This window comes from Natrix helvetica (assembly GCF_964273705.1).
Source record: "Natrix helvetica genome assembly, chromosome: 5".
NCBI lineage: Eukaryota > Metazoa > Chordata > Lepidosauria > Squamata > Natricidae > Natrix > Natrix helvetica.
Window position 1 is genome coordinate 113,267,984 of NC_138551.1, and position 23,900 is coordinate 113,291,883.

The following is a 23,900-nucleotide window of genomic DNA, read 5'->3' on the forward strand; positions in this document are numbered from 1 at the left end:
GGCAAGCATGAAACCTTATGTACATTCTAGCCAATCCGTGGCGAGCATGAAACCTTATGTAGATTCTAGCCAGTCCATAACACTTCATGTCACCATAATAACAAGGCCAGGCTTTGATCACAACCAACTAAATGAATGGTTGATCCTGCCCTACTGTCAGAAGCCGCTCTCCCCAGAAGTCCCCCTGAAATCCCCCCCCACAAAGCTCTCCCTGAAAGCCTATCCTCTCCTGCCAAGGGAGCTGCCGGTGCAGAGAAAGAGGGGAGAGAGTGAGGGGGCAACTCCCCCAATTTCAGTGGGGCTGAGCTGGGTTCCCCGTGGCTGATGGAGGGGAGGATGCAGAGTTTCTCCCAGGCTGGGATGGGGGGCTCAAAGGGGGCAGAGAAGGGGCTGCACTGGGTCAGCCTCATTCGAGCTTCTTCAGGGGCTCCTGCTGAAGGAAAGTTAGGGGTCACCTGAGGACACATGGGGTCCTCCTCCTCCTCCAGGGTCACCCAGCACCCAAATCTGATACTGGATCCAGCAAGAGGCAGCTGGATCTTCTGAGGAGACCCTCTTGGGGCTTCTGGGGCTCCCCCCTGCTCCCAATGGGCTTCGGGTTTGTTCACCACCCCCAAATTCAGAGGGCTCCCCTTTTGAGAAACAGCTTCTAGCATGTATTTTGGGAAAACATTCCTTTTCTCTTGGGTATTGTAAATGCCAGGCCCTTTTGACACAACCTGGTGGACTAAATCCAGCAAGCTTGTTTGTTTCATAATATCTGGAGGGATTGATCCTAGAGTATTGATTATCTACCTCTGCCGTTTCCCTATTGATTGAGATTAAAAAAAGGATTATAATTTCATAGAATTTACTCTTTTCTCTTTAATCCAGTCTTTCCTGACCGCTCTCCTTTTCTTAGTCTAATGGACATGGGACCCACTTAGAAACAAAAACTAACAAATTGAAAGGGAAGAAATATATTGTTGGTGGTAAAAGAAGACACACAAAGTAGGTAAACAGATCTCTCATTCTTGTATTTTAATGGGATTTTCTTTATTTCATCTAGGAGTTGATGAGAATTATTCAGAGCCAAATCTGATGTCATTGCAAGGAACCGCAGGTGACCTGGGAGGAGGGTCTCCTCCATCTCAATGAAGACCTCAAAGGCCAGAAGAAAAACAGCCAGAGAGCCAAGAGGAGAAGCCATTTCAATCCTTGATGGGTGGAGAGAGTCTCAAAAAGAGCAGATCCCTCCCTTCCCATCAAAGGATGGGAAGAAAACTTCAGGGAGAAACCAGATCAATGCAGGGAGTGGAAAGGTCTTCAGAAGGAGTCCTTCTCTTCTCTCCCAGGAAAGGCTGCCTAAGGGAGAATCCTTCGGAATGTGAGGACTTGAAAGGGGGTGCAGAGAGAGCTTCACCTGGCTTCCTAGAGGGAGAAACCCTGAACAGGAGATGCAGGAAGGGTGGAAAGAGCTTCAGAGATGGGATTTATCTATTACCATATGACCATATTTGTCTCTGCTCCACGGAGGCAAAAAATCAGATCAATGCAATTTAGGATTAATATATGGAGTTCTGATATAAAAGAATATCCCAAACAGGCCCTACTTTTAACATGAGGCAGAATTCAAGGGGAATGATTGCCTCCTTTGTGGTTAGAAGACAGGCAGCACCAGTTAAGTGACAACAACCTAGAGAGGCACCAAACTCCATAGCTCTGGGTGACCTTTCCCAGTAGTCAAGAGACCTTGTTGAAGGACAGCAGAAGTCAATTCCCTTGTTATTCTATTCCTGCAGCATCATTTTCCTGACATGTCCTGACAGGAAGGACAACAACCACTACAGAACTGAGCCCCCGGGGTTATATTTGTAACTTTTCACTAACTTGCTTTTCGCAAGCCTCTCCTCTGCACATGGAGCCCAGAAGAAGCTCAGGATCCCAAGAGGAGAAGTTGCCTCTCACTGTAATTATGACCCTCTGGGCCTTTGAGTTCTCCACACCTGTGATAGAGACATCAGATTTAAGCCTTATGAAAAGGATTGTCTGTCAGAAAAGAATAAATTTGTTAGATCACAATTTTGGGACAGGCAGGACCTGTGCTCTTGATTGTACGCTTCTCTTCTTTCCAGGTGAAGCTGAGCGTTTCTCTCTTTCTATCAGGAAAGTCGCTGGCATTTCCATCTTCTGAGAGTGCTTTGTATTCTTCCAACTGTTCCTGCTGTTGGTGTTAGAAACAGGAAGAGGATTAATAAAACTCCATGAATTATGGACCTTCTGCTTCTGATGCTGCTTTTGTCCCATCCAGTCTCTGGGAAGCCTAGAATGAAATGTCCTCTGAATTTGGAGCACCAGGATGGAAACAATCCATGGAGCTTTTACAGACCAGGAGACCATCTCATCGGTATAGTCACAACTGAAACACAAATATCACCTATAATGTTGCCTTTCAACAGTGCTCCTTCTGTACCTTTTGCTTCGTAAGTCATTCAGGGTGGTGGAGTTGCATTCTCTCCATTTGCAATTCACACTTTCCTTCCTTTCTTCTCAATTCGCTTACTTTTATATTATAGGTCTAATATCCTGAATGATTTTGATTTCCCTAACTTGCCTCTTTGTTCTTATTTTGTAGAAGAGACTCATATCCAAAGATAAGATGGGGTTAAAAAAACCTGAAGGCAATCCAGATTATTTTCCTCTCCCCATTCACACTTGAATTCATTTTGTTTAAAGGAAGGATTGAAACATTTATAGTTGCCTCTGTCCAACCCACACTCATATTTCTATGACTGATTATTGGTTTTGGATCAATATTGGCTTAAGACTCAGTAGCCTTGTGGAGACAAAAAGGAATAAATTCTTTTAAAAAGTTACTGTTGATGATAATAACATGAACTTTTTTTTTTACAATAGGGTTTCTTTTGATTTCTTAGACACCCTACAATTAATTTTCACCATTCAAGTGGTCAACAAGAATCATCAGCTCCTGCACAACCTCACACTTGGCTACAACATCCATGACAACTATTTGAACACTTTATTCACTTCAGAAGCTTTGCTGGACATGCTCTCCACTGGAGAAGCCAATGTCCCTAACTATGGCTGTGGAAGGAAGGACAACCTTCTGACTCTGATTGATATAGCTAAAAGGGATGTATCCATCCAGATGTCAACATTAGCAGCATCTTACAAAGTCCCACAGGTTTGTGTGTGTGTTTCTGTGTCTGGTAGTGGATGTTGGTGGGTGAGCAACAGATGCAATTTTATCTTCTTCATGGAATTCAAGAGTTGCTTTTCTCCATATTAGTAAATGTTCAGTTACGTTTTTTTCTATTATGTTCATGTTCAAATTTCTCATAAAAAGCCAGAAAAGCAACAGGTCCCTGGAGAGAACTTTCTCCTAGCTCTTCAGCTCTTCAAAACATATCCTTAGTTGTGGGTGAACTATTGGCATGTTCATTTTCACATCGAAATAACACCTGCCCTATCCAGTTGTATTCAAGTTGGCAATAGCAGTATCTGTATATAGATTTTAAAAATGGAATAAAAAGGACTAGCAATTACAGGCCAGATAGTCTCCTAGCTGTTGTGGCTAAAATATATGCCATGTTCCTCTTAAGTAAACTTGAGATTGGGTAGACCAAAAGTGCATTCCTTGCAAAAGAACAAGAAGGTTTTAAGTAAAGGAAAAAGTTACATAAAGTTATATAATTAATCAATAAATTAATAATCTAATATTGACAACAGATTTGATTTTAAATATTAATATGTCAGTTGGATAAACCAGGGTTTGCTCTCTGTATAGATGTTAGTGCAGCATTTGTCACAGAGAAGAGAGAAATATTATGGAGGAAATTGATTGCCCTCAAAATGGAGCTCAGACTGTTTGCCCGGATCCCAGCCCTTTCTCCAAGCCCTTGTTTGAGACAGAGGTTTGGGCTCTATGGAGCCACGAGAAAAAGGATTGATACTTACCAAGGGGTAACACAGAATAATGAATATTTGAACCCTTCTTATTCAGTCTAGATATTAATGACTTACTAGAACTAGGGCAAGATTCTCATGTACATGTCTAAGGTGCTAATTTATTTATTTATTTAGCAAATGGCAAAGGCATAATTAGCCAGGAGACTGCAACGTTAATACATAGTATTTATCCCACTGCTGTAGAGTGCTAGTCCGTTCAGTTTGTGCTCATGAGCTTATCCAGGGTGCACCACAGGGGGTGAACTAGCTCCACATCAGAAAGACGAGAGGTTATCCTGTGGCATCATCCAGACCTTCTCTCACCACCAATGTTGCCTCGCAGTTGGGTTGTCACATGCTTTCAAACTACTAGTGGGCAGAAGCTGAGGCAAGTGACGGGAGCTCACCCTGCCATGCAGTGGTAGAACTCGGACTGCTGAAATAGATTCAGCATCTTAAAGCCACTGAGCTTCTTACTTGCTAAATACACATTGGTTTAAACTGATAATACAGTACTATAATCCTGTGGGTTAGATTGTGTAGACTCTTGAAAAACCTGGCTCCTACGGACATAATAATTCTGATTATTGATAAATCAAGTTGTGGTCTTTGGAAAACAAATGTATCCCATACAGCAAGTAACACCTTTCCTTACCCAGCATTACTTTTCCCTGAGACTGAATCTTGGGTCTGCCCTCATCACAGGAGCTCACCTAGAGCAATGGCATGATTGAATTTAAAGTTTAAATGCTTAAAGTTAAAAAGAAAATCATAGCTAACCAGCTTCCCCTCCCCCAATTATTAGAGTATTATAATGCCAAAGGTACCCCAAATCCCTTCGATTGAACTGAAGTTTGGGGCTTAATATCTACCTCTACTGGAACAAATTCAATCACCTTTTCTTAATTTCCAACCATTGGCACATTTTGTTCCAACTTTCGTAATATTCTGACTCACCCTTATTTTTAAGTTCTAGTGTCAGCTTGTCCATTTCTGCACAGGACAAATTTTTCCTTATTATTTCTTCTTCAGTGGGGTTATCAGTGTTTTTCCAATTTTGTGCAAAAACCAATCTCACTGCAGTTGTAACATGAAGCATTAAATAGGTCGATACTTTATTATATTTCTCTTTTGTAATTCCTAGTAGGAATAGTTCTGGTTTTAAGTCTATTTTTTCGATCTAACATCTCTTCCAACCATGTCCTTAACTGACGCCAAAATTCCTGAGCCTTTGTACATAACCACCACATATGGTAAAATGATCCTAACGCTGAATTACATTTCCAACACTCATGTGTTTGGCTCTTATTCATTTTTGCTAAACTTGTGGGCGGGAGGTGCCACCTATAAAACATTTTGTATAGGTTTTCTTTCTATGCTGTGGCTAACATTAATTTCCTGTTCCTCTCCCATAAGTCCTGTCATTTATCCAATTCTATGTTTTAACCAAAGTTCTTGGCCCACATTACAATAGTTTCCTTCACTTGCTCTTCCGTCATTCTATATTCCAGTAGATATTGATGTTTTTTTATCACCTTTTCTTCCGTTCCTAATAAAATTTTATCTAGAGTCATTAACTCTTTCTTAATACCCCGTTCCTTTCTATCATTCACGTAGCATGATTGAATTTTCAGGTATGCCCACCATTCCAGTTCTACTCCTTCTTCTTCTAGTTCTTTTCTAGATTTTAATTCTCCTCTTTCATTTAATATATTCTTATATGTAACTACCTCCCCTGATTTAATGAAGTTTGGGTGTAGCAATGCCTCCAAGTCGGACAGCCAATTCGGAATTTCCATATAGTTCTGTTGTTTAACTTTTATCCAAACCTCAAGAAGAGCTCGTCTAAGCATGGTGCCTTTGGAAGTCCTGGTGAGCCCCGTGTCTACCATCCCACAAAAAAGCAGGACATCCTATTTGCATATCGTTCCCTTCCAACGTTAGAAGCCTCCTGTTTTTTAAGCTTATCCACTCTCTCCCCCATGTGAGTGCAGGAGCTTGGTAATATCTTTCCCAATCAGACAGGCCGAACCCCCCCCCCCTTTCTTTGGATTCTTGTAGTAATTTTTATTTAATTCTGGGTCTCTTCCCTTGCCAAATAAATTTGGAAATTGTTCTGTTCAAATTCTCAAAAAAGCCCTTCTCTAATTTTATGGGTATGTTTTGAATTAGGAAGAGTATTTTTGGTAAGATATTCATTTTTATTGCTGCAACTCTCCCATGAGAGATTCTTCCATCTCTCCAGATCCGTCTTAATTTGGTCAATTAGTTTATTGTAGTTATCTTCTTTTATTCCTTCCATTGAACTGAAGTTTGGGGCTTAATATCTACCTCTACTGGAAGAAATCCAATCACAGCACCTGAGGACTATTTTGGGAGGGGATAAAAGGACTTTAGCTTCTGACTCAGAGCTGAATTGGGAATTTATACAATTTCATCTTTGTCTAAAATCAGGGGAAATACAATCATGGTGTGGGAAGTTATCACCCAGCCCTCTCCCAGAAAAATGAAATACCCTAGGAAATATTGAAAAGGCAGAATATTTCTCTGGATGTGAAAAGGAAGAAACATGTTTTATAAAGAGAGAATAGCTCCCTGCAGCTTCCTGCCTCCACCCACTTTGTCAATGGGCCATTAAGAAGGCCAAGCCAGTCCCTTTACATAATAAAGAGTTCTCCTCTTCAGCTCCAGGGGGATGGGAATGAAGGCAGGATAATATAAGCCTTTACTCAACTGACCACATGGCATCTGAGAACTCAACCACACCTGGATTCAAAACGCAGCCTAGAGAATTGCCCCTGCATGGCCCTAGGGGCGTCTGACAACCAATCAGAATACAAGCTCAAGATGAAAGGCCAGAGAGGGCATAAAACCAGGGACTCAGCATCTCAGCCTTTCCTTCTCTTCTTCCCCACCAACATTGAAGCATGTGATCACCTTTTCTGTCCAGGACTCAAGCCATGTGGTCCTGTCCACCATTAAAACCATCTTTCCAAGCAGCTTCCATGTCTCCAGTGTCTTTTTCCCCACTTGGAGCCGAACCCAGAAGGACATTTCTTTCAACATAATCTCCTGAAATCTTGGCTCTTATACAGGCAGCCACACTTGTGGTGCTCAATTAATCCATGTCCCTTGATCAGTAGCATCAGGCTTCCTCTTAGCCCAGGTGTGTCCAAACTTGGGAACTTTAAGACTTGTGGACTTCAACTCCCAGAATTCTGGCTGGGGAATTCTGGGAGTTGAAGTCCACAAGTCTTAAAGTTCCCAAGTTTGGACACCCCTGTCTTAGCCTCTTCGCGCCTATGGAAGTAGTTGGCCTTTCACACCTGGCTTCTCCACTTTGGCTCTCTTTCTGTAAAATACATAATGACAGGCTGTAATATGTCCTCTGTTGTAGTTCTTCATCTGAGGTTGTATTTACCTACTTTTAAGAAATGCTTAAGATCAGATGATTTTTACTATGTCCTGATATGTGAAACCATGGAACTCACAGAGGGTCTCCTTCCTTTTCCACATGACTGACATTCTTATGTACAATTAAACTTCTGGAACCTGGAAGAGTCCCCAAGTTCTCTGTGTTAGAAGATGCAGAATTTCAAATAAAGCCTTCGATTATGCAATTGACAAATTATATTAGGAGCTGTGATCTCCTTATCTCTTGTATAACTAGAGACTGAGCCAAAAAATAATCAAGATGGGATATAAACAAACAAACAAATAAATATTGCTTCAACAAGCATCTGGAATATTGAAGGTCAACTGCATAAGAAAGAGGGAGATCAGAGTTTTGGACTGCACATTAGACAAACAACCTATTGGGATCCTTGTGTTAAAGCAACACATTTTCTATTCAACCAGAATTAAACATTTACATATAATACGGCCCTTTATTGGAACAAAACGTTCACTTGACATCTGCACATGTGGGTCTGATTGTCCCAAAGGTGCATTTTCAAGAGGCAACTGGACTTTCTGGTTTTTCTTTGAAGGCATTTTGCTTCTCATCCAGAAGCTGAAGAAGTTTTGGGACAACCATGGGTTGATGACTGAGATTGTCCATAGACATGTGGGTCTGATTGCAATTATTTATAGGAATGATACAGAAATATGATTTATGTTTTTTTACTCTTATTCTTTTTTATTTCATTTGTTTTTTATTTAATTTTTATATACAGTTGTTAATGCTTTGTATTTAATATTTTGTTTCTTGATATAGCAAAATGACTAACCAACAATAATCTAACTTGTTCATCAAAACCAAGGTTAATTTATTAAAAGCTAATATTTTGGACTTTATCTGACCCCCAATATAACACAATTTTCTTCATTGCTTTTTTAGATGAATCATGAAACTGCTTCAGAGGCTCTGAGTGATAAAAGTCGATTCCCCTTTTTCCACCAGATGCTCCCCAAAGAAGGATTCCATTACCCAGCAATTGTCCAACTGCTCCTCCATTTCAGATGGATCCTGATTGGCCTCTTTGCTTCAGACACAGAGAATGGAGAGAGTTTCATGAGGACTTTCACTCCTATGCTTGTCAGGAATGGAATTTGTGTGGTTATATCACAACTGTTCTCAACAACTGGACACACAGCAGCCCTCAGGGATTCCCTCTCTAAGTGGAGACAAGTCAACGTCTTTGTTCACTTCCTGAAATATATTCCCATTAAGGAGAGAATTCTTCCTTTCCATTTAACACTTGAAGATTTGCCAGGACCCATTGAAGGGAAAGTCTGGATCATAACTGCTTTGGGAACATATACATTGAAAAAACAAAGCTTTTACAAATACGTCCATAGTCTTTGGTTCTTAGGTTTTCTAACAAATGAAAGATCAAAAGATGATGCCTTTGAACCCCATTTCTTTGTGGAGGAAAACTTTCATGGTCTTTATTTTCACTGTTTTCTTTCAAAGAACATCTTTTCTGTCAAAGGCCGGGGAAGATGCACCCAGAAAGCCCCACTGGAGACCCAGAAGAAAAGGAGCAGGATACAGATCACAAATTACTACCACGATTACAGTATCATTAAGACTCTTGTCCAGGTCTTGAACACTGCGTATTCCTCAAGAAGGAGGAGAAGGAAGGAGGGCGAAGAGAGGTCGGAGGCTCCAAGGCTGCAGCCCTGGCAGGTATGGGGTCCCAATATGGATCCATCTTAGTCCCTTTGGAGAAGGAACCCAAAGGAGGAGGAGGGGAACCTTCTCAACTACATTGTGCTTCAAAAACTTTGGCCAATCTAATTGCTTGAGACATAATCTTCTAAACAGCAGGCACCATGACAGATAGTACATTTTGGTTTTAAACACTGCTATTTTTAAAAGGATGTATGCATTTTTAAATACACCATATTTTTCTGTGTATGAGATGATACTTCTTCTTAAAAATATTTACCTAAAATGGAGGGGGGGGGGGATCTTATACACAGGGGAACGAGAGGAGGACTGCAGTTCACCCAGGGTCAGGTTGGCTATTGTGGGAGGCGTGGCCCATCCTCATTCTCCAGCTCTGCCGCACTTGCGGGACGCGCTTCCTGCGATGGCGAACCTGACCCTGGGTGAACCAGTTGTTAAATTATCCCCTGATCCCACTACCAAAGTGGATTCTGGGCGCTCTGCTGCAATAGAGAAAGGGGAAATGGAGTAGCGGCATGAGGGAAGGAGGAGCAGGGAGAAGAAAGAGGGAAAGTGGCCTCCTTCCCTCCAGCCAGCCGCTCCGTTGCCCATTTCTCCATTGCAGCACAGTGCCGCAGAGCTTGCCCCATCCAACAGTGCCCAGATGCCCTCACTTCCCCCTAGCATTTCTTTGCCTACCTGATTTCCAGATCCGTCACATTTCTCCATCACGTTTCTTGCTGTCATGTGCAGGGAAACAAGTTTGTGGGACAAAATAAAAAAAGTTCAATCAATCAATTCCAATTTCTCATTAAAAAAGATCTTGCGAAGTTGGAATTGATAGATTGAACTTTTTTTTTTAGTCCCACAAACTTTTTCCCTGCACCTGACATCAAGAAACACGACGGAGAAATGTAAAGGACCTGGAAATCAGATAGGCAAAGAAATGCTTGGAGGAAGCGAGGCCACCTGGGCACCAGGTGCTGAAACGGGCCCATCTCTCTCCAGCTGTTGCCCAGGCCCACCGGAGGGAAGGCCGGCATCTACCAGCACTTAAACGTAGCACCATTCCAGCTCTGACTGGGAAGAGGCAGCCGGCATAGGCATTGCAGGCAAGACACCCGCTCACTTCCCCACCCTCCCCAATCCTCTGGCGTTCCACTGGCATTTTGGCCCTGGGCTCCGCCTTATGCTCAGACCCCGCCCTCACCACCTGAGACAGTTTTCACCTGATTTCTGAATTTGGGGTAAGAAAAGTAGGGGGGGGTTCCTATACATGGGGGCGTCTTATAGACGGAAGAATAAGGTATTATTGTCTTTATGAATTTGTGATTAGCATAGTAGAATTTTACCTTTGTAATTTGAAGGACATCCTGAGATCATCTAGCCCAACCCCTTCTCTCTGCAGGAATCCCAATTAAACCTTCTCTAATCGATGGCTACTCAGTCTTTGCATCATCAGAGAAGGGGAGCCTGAAGTTCTCTACTTTAAGGGCTCAGCTCTCAAATGCTCAGGATCTTGATTCTATCCACCTGTTAATGCAATTTAGGATCCCATTGGCTATTTTTGGCTTCTGCTGCACACTATTGGCTCGTATTTAATTGTTTCTTCACTAAGACTCCAGGATCCCTCTCACAGTTACTGCTATTAAGCCTGGTTTCACCCATTCTATATGTGTACTTTTAGTTTTTTTATGCCTAAGAGTAAGACTTTACTTTTCTCTACATTGACTTTCATTTTGTTAGATAGGGCCCAGTGTTCAAGTCCGTTAAGATCCATCTGGATCTTGTGCCTATCTTCTAGGGTGTTTGTTATTCCTGCCAGTTTAGTATCATCTGCAAATTTGATAAATTCCCCTTTTATTCCCTCATCTAAGTCATTTATGAAGATATTGAAGAATACTGGGCCTAAGATGAAACCTTGTGGTATCTCACTGCTTGTTTCCCTCCATGTAGATGTTGTACCATTAAGAAATACTCATTGAGTACCGTTTGTCAGGCAGTTACAAATCCATCTGATGGTGATGCTATCTATCCCACTTTTTCTCGCTTACCAAGAAGTAGGTTGTGGTCTACTTTGTTGAATGCCTTGCTGAAGTCTAAGTTTATTATGTCCACAGTGGTCTACTAATTTAATCACTATGTTGAAGAATGAAATAAGATTGGTTTGGTACAGGGGTCCTCAAGCTTTTTAAACAGGGGGCCAATTCCCAGTGCCTCAGACTGTTGAGGAGGCAGGACCGACTGGGTTGGGCATGATTAGGTGGTCATGCAACTGGGTAGGTGTGCCTAGGTCATGTGACTAAGTGGGTATGGCCAATTTAACAGTCCATTAACATTGCACATAAATTAATTTCTTTTGCTTCTGGGCGTATTTTATTTACATTTGTTTGCATGTTGCCAGATCATTTTTTCAGTTGTTTAGGAGTTTAATGGTCCACTTCAGGAAACTCAGTTTTGCTGCAATTCTTCCCAGCCCCAAGGAGCTTACAATCAACATGTCTGCCTCTATGTCTCTCTCTCTCTCTGTGTCTCTTGTCTCTCTCTGTTTCTCAGTCTATCTCTATCTCTATCTCTCTTTCTCTGTATCTGTCTATCTCTCTGTCTGCCTTCTGTCTCTGTCTGTCTGTCTGTCTTCTGGTGGTGGGGGCCCATTTTTCACCTCCCCCGCCTCCAGAACATTTCTGCAGGCCTAAACCGGGCCATTTTGGGGGGGAAATGGGTTAAAATGGGTCTTTTTTGGCCTCCTGAGGCTTCTGCATGCTCCATTTTTCACCTTCCTGCCTCCAAAACATCTTTGCAGGCTGAAAACAGGCTAAAATGGGCCTTTTTAAAAAAACCAAAAACAGGTTAAAACAAGCCGTTTTCTGGCCTCCCAGGATCTCTGTGCCCCCAATTTTTCACCTCCCCCACCTCCAGAATATCTCTGCAGGCCAAAAGTGGGCTAAAGTGGGCCATGTTTTGGCCTCCCGGGGCATCTGCGCACCCTGTTTTTCACCTCCCCTGTCTCCAGAACCTCTCCGAAGGCCAAAATTATTGGTCTTACCTTCCAGTTCCAACCTCCAGGGCTTTCAAAGGTAAGTCCTGTGCTTGGTTGAAAGGTGGGGGCCAGCGGCTGGGTGAGGCGATGTGGATGTGGCAACCTCGTGATCCTGCGCGGACTGGATTAAAGGCTTTGGTGGGCCATATGAGGCACGCAGGCCATAATTTGAAGACTCTTGGTATGGCATGATCTGTTTTTAACAAACCCATGTTGATTATTTTACTCGTTTCTAAATGTTGAAAGATCTGTTTTTTTAATTAACTTTTCCAGTATCTTCCCAGGTATTTTTTTTAATTAAATTTTTCAATAAATTTTACAATTATCACCCCTTCCCTCTTCCCACCCTCCCTCCCCCCGACCTCCCAGAGCAAAGTACAGGGTATAAGCATTTAACAACCATACGCTAAGATAAGCTAACTAATTTTAACATTTTACTATACTTGTGCTTTAACTCCCCCTTTATTAGACTAACTTTGAATAAATTGTAGTGTCCTTTATGCCTTCATTCATAAGCTAACTGAAATTTTTTAGTCCGGTATTTGTTTTGAATATAGTCAATCCATCTTGACCAATCCAGCTTGTACTTCTCATCTGAATGATCTTTCAAATACGCTGATATTTTGGCCATCTCTGCTAGGTTTGCTACTTTTAACATCCATTCTTGGATAGTGGGCAACTCTTCCTTCTTCCAGTATTGCGCCACCAACAATCTTGCTGCCGTATCTTCCCAGGTATTGATGTTAGGCTGATTGGTCTGTAGTTTCCTGGGTCTTTTATTTTTTCCCTTTTTTGAAGATGGGAACCACATTTTTGAAAGATGTGGTGGTAAAGTGGTTCTGAGATGACATCGGTCAGCTCCTTTAGAACTCTGGGATGTAGTCCGTCAGATCCTGGTGATTTGTATTCGTCAGGAATACTTTTTTTTGCTTATTTTAACTTTTATTTCTACTCTGTCTTCTGCAGTTATGTTTTTGGTAGGTTGGGCTATAGTTTCTTTTTGCATAAAGACCGATGCAAAGTATGAGTTAAGCAGCTCTGCTTTCTCTCTGCTGCCTTTTACTTCCTTGTCATCTTATCTCTTTAGTGGACTGACTGTTTCTGTGACATTTTTCTTGTTATTTATATGTTGGAAGAAACTTTTTTAAAAAATTAAGTTTGACATTTGTTGCATGTCTTTGTTCATTCTGAGTCTTTGCTTTCCTGACTTCGTCTTTGCTGATTCTGGTTATGTGCTGATATTCTGCCTTAATTATGTGTCCTTCTTTCTATTTTTTGTACTTATCCTTTTTGTCTTTCAATTTGCTAGAGGGATCGTTATGCAGCCATACTAGTTTCTTCTTGGATTTCTTGTTTTTCTTTCTCAGTAGTATTGTGTTTGTCTGGGCTTTTACGATCATATTTTTCAGAGTTTCCCAAGCTTCTTAAGTGTTTTTGCTTTTAGGATTTTCATCCAAAGAATCTTTTCCAAGTTCTCTCTGGGTGTGTTAAAATCAGTTCTTTTAAAATCTAGGATTCGGGTATGATTGTATTCTATTGCTTGTGTTTGCCTTATGTTGAATTCTAGTATAACATGGTCACTCTCACCCAAGGTTCCTGCAGTTTGAACTCCCTCTATCACTTCTTCTTTGTTTGTAAGAATTAAGTCCAGTATGGCTGTCCATCTAGTTCAGGGGTCACCAATCTTTCAGACCTCAGGGACCACTAAATTCATAATTTTAAATCATGCAGACCAGTAATATGAATCCAGCATGCCGCTCGCTGAAATGCCTGAATGGGATGGAGCCCTTCAGGCACTTAGCTTAGTTGCCTGTTTCTGCAACCTTAAACACTCAAAGAGCCATTTGGATCCATTTCTCACAGAAAACACCAGGATCTCTCATCTCTCTCTTTCTCTCAGTATCTCTCTCCCTCTCTCCTCTCCTCTCTCTCTCTCTCTCTCTTTCTCTCATCGCTCTGTCTCTGTATCGTTCTCTCTCATCTCTCTTTCAATGTATCTCTCTCATATTTCTCTCTTTCTCTCTCAACTCTCTCATCTCTCTCATCTCTCTCTCTCATCTCTCTCTCTCTTATCTCTCTTTTCCATCTCTCTCTTTGTATCTCTCATCCCCCTCTTTCTCTCTCATCTCTCTTTCTCTTTCTCTTTCTGTCATCTCTCTCATCTCTCTCTTTCTCTTCTTCCCTCCCTCCCTCTCTCTCTCTGTCTCATCTCATCTCATGGGCCAGCTAGTGTCTTTGCGCAGAGTGGAAGTCACATATCTCCCAGTTGTGCAGCACCAAAAAGGCCCGGAAGAAACATCCATGAGTTCCAGCAAGAGAGGAAGCTGCACTCCCGCTCTGGAATATGGAGCAAATCTCCATCCCTTGCCCCTCCCTTCTCAGGAGTGACTGGGAGGGCGAGGGATGGGGCCAGCAAGTGATGGGTTCAACCGACAGGAAACCACAGCAGGGGGATGAAAGCCATGGATTGCTGCCACTTGTTGCTTTGGCCTGCCTGTGCCGCCACCCCCCCCCCCATCCCTTACCACAACAGCACCATTACCTCATTTCAGCTGGTGAGGGCTGCACTACTCCTTGCACGTTGCACCTCCTGCAAAGTTGCAAGTTGCACATACCTCCCTCTATGGCGGAGATTTCCAGCCACCCCCCAGGAGCTGCCTGTCCCATCCCATATTTCAGAGCTCTTTTCACAGGACTGGCCCATTGGTCATCCTAGAGCAGCTTCTCCACCCGGGTGCACCCCACACCACCAAAGTTTTCTCGCAGACCATCAGTGGACTGCTGACCACCAGTTGGTGACCTCTGCTCTAGTTCCCTGCTCTAACTTTTGGACAACTAAGTTGTCAGCTAGGCTGGTTAGGAACCTATTTAATTTCTTACTTGATCCAGAATTAGTCTTCCAATTGATGTCAGGGTAATTGAAGCCCCCCATTACTATTGTAGTGTGTTTCCTACATATATTTGTTAGTTGGTTAGCAAAAAGGACATCTATTTTTTCTGCTTGATTGGGTGGCCTATGGTATACACCTATGGCCATGTCATTCTTTTTATATATATATATATATATATATATATATATTGACTTTGGTTTCATGCAATTCTGTAGCAATATAGATTTACATACAGTGCAACTCCACCTCCTCTTTTATGGGGTCTGGGTTTTTTTGAAGAGTTTGTATCCTTTTACAAGTATGTTCCAGTCATGGGTTTCGTCCCTCCAAGTTTCTGATATTCTAACTATGCCATATCTACCTTTGTGTATTAATAGTTCAAGTTCATCCTGTTTGTTCCCCAGACTTTGTGCATTTGTACATAGGCACTTGAGATCTGTATGTCTGACTCTGGGTGTGCTTCCTATGTCTCTATTTGGTGTTTGAGTTTGTCTTCCTTCCTATCCCCCCTTACTTCATTATTTGACTTGCTTTGTAGGGGTTGTTGCTTGGAATTAGATCCTGGAGATCCTAAAGATTGGTCACCCTCCCCCCTCAATTTTAAAGCCCTCCTGATAAGTTGAGCCAGTCATTTTCCGAAAACATTCTTCCCGGTCTTTGTGAGGTGCAGCCCATCCCTTGCCAAAAGCCCATCATGGAGGTAGTGCAGACCATGGTCCAGGAATCCAAAGGTTTTTTGACTGACACCAACCCTTTAGCCAGTGGTTCACTTCTAGAATCCTTTGTTCTCTTACCAGATGTTGTCCTTTCATTGGCAGTGCAGATGAAAATATTACTTGTGCACCTACGTCCTTGACTTTCTTGCTTAGCTGCTTGTAATCACTCAATATTGTTTTCAAGTGAGGGGTGAAATTCAACCACCTCAGTCCAGCTTGGGAGAGGTGGTAGGGACAATTTGAATTGGTTCACAGAGCCAGTAAAAATCACCCCTGGTTCACCCCAGCCACGCCCTCACCCATGCTGGATGGGGAATTCTGGAAGTTGAAGTCCACAAGTCTTAAAGTTGCCAAGTTTGGGGACCCCTAAATTAAAGGAAAGACCCAAAATATTGGTGGCAATTTTGAGCTGACTCGGCTATAGTCTAACCTTGGAGACACAATTCCCTAATTCCCCTATGTATATAATATGCATTTCTGGAGTATAAGATGCACTTTCCCCCCCTAAAAGAGGGTGAACATTTGGGTCCGTCTTATACACCAAATGTAGCCCTGCCCACCTCCATGAAAAGGCCGAAAAAGGGGCGCGAGGCAGTGGCAATAGGTTATGGCAATCCCTGCAGCCTGAAACAGCTGCTGTCCAGAGGCCCAACAATCAGCTGCTTGTGCTAATCAGGCTATGCTTGAAAATGAAAATGAAACTGAAATGGGCTGTTTGCTGCAAGGAGGCAAATTGCTGGGAGACAGAGGCAGATTTTTTTTTTCTTGTGCTACTCAGGCTGTACTGAAACTGAAACAGGTTGTTTGCTGTTTGCTGTAAGGAGGCAAGTCAATAACTATAAATGCCTATAGAATGTTCAAATAATTAGACTTATTTTTTAAAGACTGCTTTATTATTGTTTTAGACAATTTAACAAAATAAGAAGCTTTTTAAAATAAATCTTGATTTGAAGAGGCCCAGTGCTATTGTATCTTCTTTTAAATAATGTATACTTCCAGAAAGCCACATCAATTTTAACAGCATCTGTACAAGTATAGTATGAAATGTAACAGTGTCTGTTATATTATTAAGATAAGGTAGCTGAGTTAAACCCCGACTTAGTCATGTTTGGAGTAGATCTATTTAAATAATTGGGAGGAGTTAGGGCTAGGGCATTCTGGAATTAATATACTACATAATGTACATTTCTCCAATTCTTTGCTATTTCTATGGGTCAGGCACACATACACAGAAATACTCCGTGTATATCGTCTGTATTGTTTGCTTTTTGCTGCAAGGAGGCAAATTGCTGGGAGGCAGAGGCAGATTTTTTTTCTTGTTTTCCTCCCCAAAAGTGTCTTCAGAGGTGGCTTGCTCCCGAACCGGTAGTAGCGGCGGTGGGAGGCTCCGTCCTCCCATCGGCATGGACAGAAGCATCGCGCACACACGCGAGAGCACATGAGAGTGCACCTGAACTGTTAGTAAAAAAAATTGGCAACCCACCTCTGTGCATCTTATACTTCGGAGCTCTTATACTCCAAAAAAATATGTTATATGTACATATACATATTAATCACAGATAAGAGTCTTATCAAACAGGAAAACATTGACTTGGCCACGCCCAGCCACCCAGTCACATCACCAACTCAGTAACACAGTTGTTAAGCGAATCTGGCTTCCCTCTTGATTTTGCTGGTCAGGAGTCTCAAAAGGAGATCAGGTGACCCTAAAACTCTCTAATCATCATAAGTGGATGCCAAGAATTCAGATTCTGATCCCCTAGAGACCCTGGAGATGCTGCCATGATCGTGGGAAAAACTATCCTAAGTCACTTTTTTCAGTGCCTTTGTAACTTTGAATGGTCACTAAATGAATCAACCTGATGTTTCCAGGTGTCTATGAATAATCTTTTTTCCTATGATTCATTATATTTGTCACCTGTTCTAGAATGCTCCCTATAACTTACCAATTGGAACAATTATATATTGTTATTATATATTTTGCCAATGTATGGTTGAGAAATCTTGCTGAACCTTTCTTTTTTAATTATGAAAATAGCAGTAACACCAGTTTTTCTAAATAAGCATATTTTGATATTAGACAAATGCAGAAGAAAGATTCAAATGTGTAAAGGCTAAAAGAACCTTTTTAAAAAAGAGGTTTCAGATTTTAAAATCCTGGATGTTCCTCTTCTAGTTCCATCCTTTCCTGCAGAAGAATGAGTTTTGCAATATTTCTGATAAGGATCTGTACTTGGATCAAAATGGAGATGTAGCAGCAGATCTGGGAATTGCGAGCTCTTTGATTCTCCCCAAGGAGGATCCCATTCGTCTGCGAATGGGGACTTTGGAAAGACAGAAAGTTACTATCTACCAAAGAGCTCTTTCACGGCTAAAGTCACTCAATAAGGTGGGATAAATTTTGGTGTCTTTCCTCTTTTTTACAAAGATTTAGGACCCATTTCATGTGGACTAAGCCCAGTTTCCAGGGTCCATGACATTCACTGAGAATTGAACATGGGGGATAGAAACCTTATAGTCTTCTTTCTATAGACTACTTGGGAGGCTTCAGTACTGTTGACCAAGGTCTTCTTCGGATGCTGTAATTTTTTAGCGGATTCGGCCATGTCCAACCTGAGAGTGCTGGAGGTTGTGTTGTTAAGAGCCTCCAGTTCACTTATTCCTTGTCCTGAAATAGCAAAGCAAAAGGGAATTCAGTTGAACAGTCCCTGAATTGAGGTTTGGACTGAATGAGATGAAATTGGATCATGACTGGATGGAGCTCCTGGTGGTCCCATTGGGAGAGAAGCTTCCTCTTGTCCTGCTTAGGGAAAAGCCATTGGGAAATGGTTCCCTGAAAGGGCAGGTCCATAGTCTGTGATAGTTTTAAGTAGTCCAGATCGGGTCAAAGTTAGCCACATCTGTCTTTCACCCAACTGGAGGAACAATTGACATTCTGCCCCTAGGAAGGAGGTCCAAGACTTTCAGTTCCCATCAAATGACAGTGATCGGTGAGATAATCCCCAGAAACCTGAAACACAACTTTGATTCAAGGAAAAGCCCGGCCTGATATCAGAAGTAATGAGAGAGATTGTGCCAGGAAATGCTACTTAGATTTGGCTTTTGGCTCTTAAGATGGCTCTTCATCTGAAAATCCCTTGAATGTCCTTGTTTATCCTGAGTGTTAGCTACCTTCAGTCCCTCTAGGCAAAAAGGAATTTAACTAATATGAAATCTGGGCCTGTCTTTCCATGCCAGTTGGAGTCTCCTAATTTCTGGAGGCTGGCAAAACTGGATGGGCCTTAGAAATATCTCCTTCTGACACAGGACTCACATTCATCTCCCATCTGTTACAGCCAAAGATTTGCGCCTTAATCTTTTTCAGGGACACATTCTCATGATCTCCTCTCCATCTCACTACAGTTCTAGAAACTATGCAGAACTCTTTAGTCTTAATAAAGGAGAGTATTTGTAGCTCAGAGTACCCTTTGGTGCTGTCTGGGCTTGCTCATTTTCTGCAGACATTTCATTACCAAATAGGTAAAATTATTAGCTATAATTTATGAGAAATGTTTTCCTTTATCTCTTAACTGGGAGACTGTTTTGAACTAGTGTCAATGGGAAACAGCTTTGCAAGGCTTTCTGTAGTCTGGAAGAAACCTTTCCTAAGGTGACCAACTCTTTTACAATGAAAAGGAGGACAAATAAATTGGAAAAAATATATCATAAATAAAAGAAATATTTTATTCATTGCAACAATAATACACTAAAATATGATATATGCATAATAAAAACATTTGCAACATTTTATATTGTAATTATGCTTACATGCCTGTTAACTTTTCCATTGAATTAATATTTTTGTCAATGTATCATCTTCTAACAATATATTGGAAATATCTGAACAAGAAATATCCTTCATATTGAATTTTACGGCAAGTGCTTCAGCTAGAGTATCAACATTCAATCTCGATTTCTCACTTGTTGAAAAATCATTGGCAATTGAAAAAAACTATTTCAACTGCTGCATTAGTTCCAGGGCAGCACAACGTAAATTGAACAAGTATAAATAAATGTTCACATGGAATATGTTCATTTTTGAAATGGCTGAAAATATCCACCCATCTTTTATCAATTTCAACATGTTGATTTTCCCATTGTATTAATTTTTCAGAATTTAAATATACATTCAGTCTTCTAATTTCTTAAAAGAGACAACTGTCATCTATTTTAATGTCTAGCATTTCTTTAGATAAAAATTCAACACAAGATTCAATATCTGTTCAATATACTTGCGATGAAGTAAAAAAAACACCATTAAAAACTGTTTAATAAAACGTGAATTGTACTTACATCTGTATAATTGAATATTCACTGAGAAAGAAATAATTACCGTGAGTCATTCAATTGCCGATGTGCCCTGAGTCTACTGCGTGCGTATGTGCCGTGTTGTGTTTTGGTAAGAAGTAAACAAAGCCACTTGCACGCGACACTCTCTCTCAAGGTCTCCCGTGCGGAGCGCATGCGTCTCATAATCGCGTCTTATACCGCACTATACCGAGTCTTGACGAATTGTCATGTCAAATATGTCACATAACGCGCAACAGATTAGTCTTCAAATATCGAAAAGGAGGACATGTAGGAGGACACTTTTTGAGGGAGGACAGAACTTACAAAAGAAGGACTGTCCTCCCTAAAGGAGGACGGTTGGTCACCTTACCTTTCCAGATCTTACTGGTCAGAACTTTCCTTTTCAATCACATTTTATTCTACTTAAATAAATCTAATAACAATATCATACATCTTTGACAACAAATGTATTTTTAAATTTAAAACGAATAGTTCATTATAAACATGGATACATGAAGAGTGGACAAATGCATTTTAATTCAGCCGTGAGGAGGAACCGATTGTTTGTCACTTAATACTTAAATCTTTTCTCAATTCCATCATTCCAGACTTTATTAAGTAGAAAAGTCCTGCCTTGCAATGTGTTATGTGAGAAGCAAAAGGAAGGAACTAAACAAAGAACCTGCCAGGGTCACATCTCCTACACCTGTTTGGGAGGAGTCAGAGATTTCATATTTACCTTTGTGAAGCCCAGAATCTACTTGTTTAATGTCCATTTCTCCCCCCATTTTCCATTGATAGTGAGTTTTAACATATTTTCTTTGGCATTCCTCGTTTTTCTGCTCAGTCCCTGCCTCAGTCCAAATGTGTGGAAAGTTGTCATCCTGGATTTGTCAAGAGGGCTCGAGAAGGAGAGCCAGTTTGCTGCTACGACTGTGTTCCTTGTCCGGAAGGGACCATCTCCACTCAGGAAGGTGGGTGACACCAGAGGAAAGGAAGGCTTTATGGAAATGGATTTATCCAGAGCATTTTGATAGAAAGTGGGAATTAAAACATACATTAAAGCTCATCCCTTTTTTTATTTCTTCAAAATGCGCTAGAGGTCCTTCAATTTCATCTTCGTAGTTATATAGATACTGGAAAATTAGAAAATTATGTTATCTTTTTTTCCCTGTGAAATGATTAAGCAACACAAATTGGAAAATGTTCCTGGAGTCAGGCATTATCCAAAAAAAGGTATTTCTTGAAATGTAAAACAAAACAAAACAGAATAATAAAGAAATATTGCTTTTTGGCTTTCTCAGATACAAAAAAATGCACCAAGTGTCCAGATGATAAATATCCAAATGAGGTCAGAGTCCAATGTATCCCTAAAGTTATAACCTTCCTGTCTTATGAAGAACATCTGGGCATCATCCTGGTCTCCTTTGCCCTACTCTTGTTCCTAACTACAGGCCTTGTTTTAATCGTCTTCATTAAATACCGAGAAACTCCCATTGTCAAAGCCAACAACCGGGACCTCTCCTACATCCTCCTGGTCTCCCTCCTGCTTTGTTTCTTATCTCTTTTTCTCTTCATTGGTCAACCAAGGAAAGCGACCTGCCTTCTCCGACAGGCAGTTTTCAGCATCATCTTCTCAGTTGCCATTTCTTCTCTCTTGGCCAAAACCATCACAGTGGTGCTGGCTTTCCTGGCAACAAAACCAGGAAATCGGGTGAAGAGATGGTTGGGGAAGAGCTTGGCCAACTCCATCATCCTTTCATCTTCTGCAGTCCAAATTATCATCTGCTCCATCTGGTTGGGAATTTCTCCTCCCTTCCCTGATTCTGACCTCCACTCTCAGCCTGGAGAGATCATCCTGCAATGCAACGAAGGGGCTGTTGTCATGTTCTACGTCACCCTCAGCTACATGGGCTTCCTGGCTGCCATCTGCTTCACGGTGGCTTTCCTGGCCAGGAATCTGCCTGGGGCCTTCAATGAAGCCAAGCTGATCACCTTCAGCATGCTGGTCTTCTGCAGTGTCTGGGTGACTTTTGTGCCCACCTACCTGAGCACCAAAGGGAAATACATGGTGGCTGTGCAGGTCTTCTCCATCCTGGCCTCCAGTGCTGGTCTGCTGGGCTGCATCTTCATCCCCAAGTGCTACATTATCCTTCTGAGGCCAGACCTGAACACAAAGGAGCATCTCACAGCCAGAACAAATGTAAAAACATGAGACATAACACCATAATATTGAAAGAAATGTAAAATTTCCTTTTCTTTGAAAGAAGACATTAATTATTTCCACTTAGATAGTATGCAGGAGTCAAAGAAAATCATATCAACATGTTTGGAAATGGGAAATGGTTGAATGAGTGTAATTCTTATAACTCCCTTCCCTTCCAGCTCAATAAATCTTGAAAGTCATTCAGAGGCATCTTCCTTCCCCACTGACTTCGCTTGTCACAAGGTCAGAAAAGGGGATCACATGACCCAGGGACTCTGCAACCATCATAAGTACATGCCAGTTGCCAAGCATCAAGATTTTTGATCATGTGACCATGGGGATGCTGCAATGGTCATAAGAGAGGAAAATGGTCATAAATCACTTTTTTCAGTCCCATTATAACTTCCAGTGGTCAATAGAGAAACAGTTGTAAGTTAAAGACTCCTTTTACCATTGCTAGGAGTTGGTCCTGGATGATTTGGGCCCAGGGCTGCTTTGGGGGCCATAAACTCCTGAGCTGCCTCTGAGCTCACATTTGGGGATGGCTGTCTGGAGCCCCCCAGCACCATAAGCCCAGGGGACTCCACTGCCCACCCAGCCCCAGAGCCCCGGGGGTCAGGCAGGGAGTCTGGTGCAAGAACAGCAGCCCTCACTGACGCCTCCTGGTGCCCAACTGAAGAAACAGCCTCCTCATCTGGCCATCTGTGGGACAAGGGCCCTGCATGCCCCCCAAGCATCCCCCCTCCCCTCCCCTTTCCTCCCCTGGAGTCTCAGCTGGTGCCAAACCCAGAAACCATCCTGGCAGAGGTCCGTGAGCAGAATCGCCCCCTCCAGTCCCAGCCAAGTCTCAGTGATGCAGCCAGAGCAGCCGTTTCCTCCACCATGAAGTCCTGGATGAAGGGAGCTTTATTGCAGACTGGCCTGGCCTTCACCAACAGTCCAGGGCCTTTCTCAACTCTCTCCATATTTTCCTCTCTCCCCATCACTATTGGGATCTCCTGACCTGCTCAGACTCCTTTGGAGCCCTCCCCCCCCTTCCCAGTTCATGGCCATGCATGTCCCGGTCTGTGGCTCTCAATTCCATCACTCAGTCGGGGGGTGGGAGGGGAGGGGAAGAAGCCCTGCAGTTTTTCCACGTTATCCTCAGCACCAGAAGGAGCTTCCACAAACCCCCATCTCTCCCACCCCAGAACGGGTCTCTCCCACTGGCCAGCATGCACTCGCATGCATGCTCGCATGCTCGCGCGCGCACACACACACACACACACACACTGTCTCTGTCTCTGACCCAGTGAGAGTTGTGTATTCTGGGGGATGGTGCAGAGCTCTGGGGCCATGAGATATGCCTGAATTGCATGTGGGGTTCAGCCTGATCCCTGCAGGAAGAAACGGGCCCTCCTTGAGGTTGGAGTCTGCAGGTATCCAGAAAATCTTTTCCTGAATTAAAAACTCTCCTGTCCCCTTTAAAAGCTCTCTCCCTCCCAGCCTTTGTCACCCAAGCAAAGATCAAAGTTGTGTTCAAGAATTACAGTGGTGACATCCTCACATACATTTCCTCAAATATCTTTCTGCCAAAGGAAGGGGGGGGGCTGTAAGGGTTGTAATCTTAATACTGAGGACTAGAAACATGGGAGAGCACTCATTCCCATTCCCTCTT

The 23,900-nt window shown here is 42.2% G+C and overlaps 1 protein-coding gene across 1 annotated transcript; it reads left to right on the forward strand.

The window, feature by feature from the left end:
* Nucleotides 1–5,799: 5,799 nt before the first annotated feature.
* Nucleotides 5,800–23,245, forward strand: LOC309393734 (vomeronasal type-2 receptor 26-like; the record flags this gene model as incomplete). The annotated part of the gene is made up of 4 exons (XM_081956229.1): nucleotides 5,800–5,820; nucleotides 12,075–12,138; nucleotides 21,342–22,240; nucleotides 23,012–23,245. The coding sequence occupies 4 exons, from the start codon at nucleotides 5,800–5,802 to the stop codon at nucleotides 23,243–23,245; spliced, it is 1,218 nt and encodes a 405-aa protein (XP_081812355.1).
* Nucleotides 23,246–23,900: the final 655 nt, after the last annotated feature.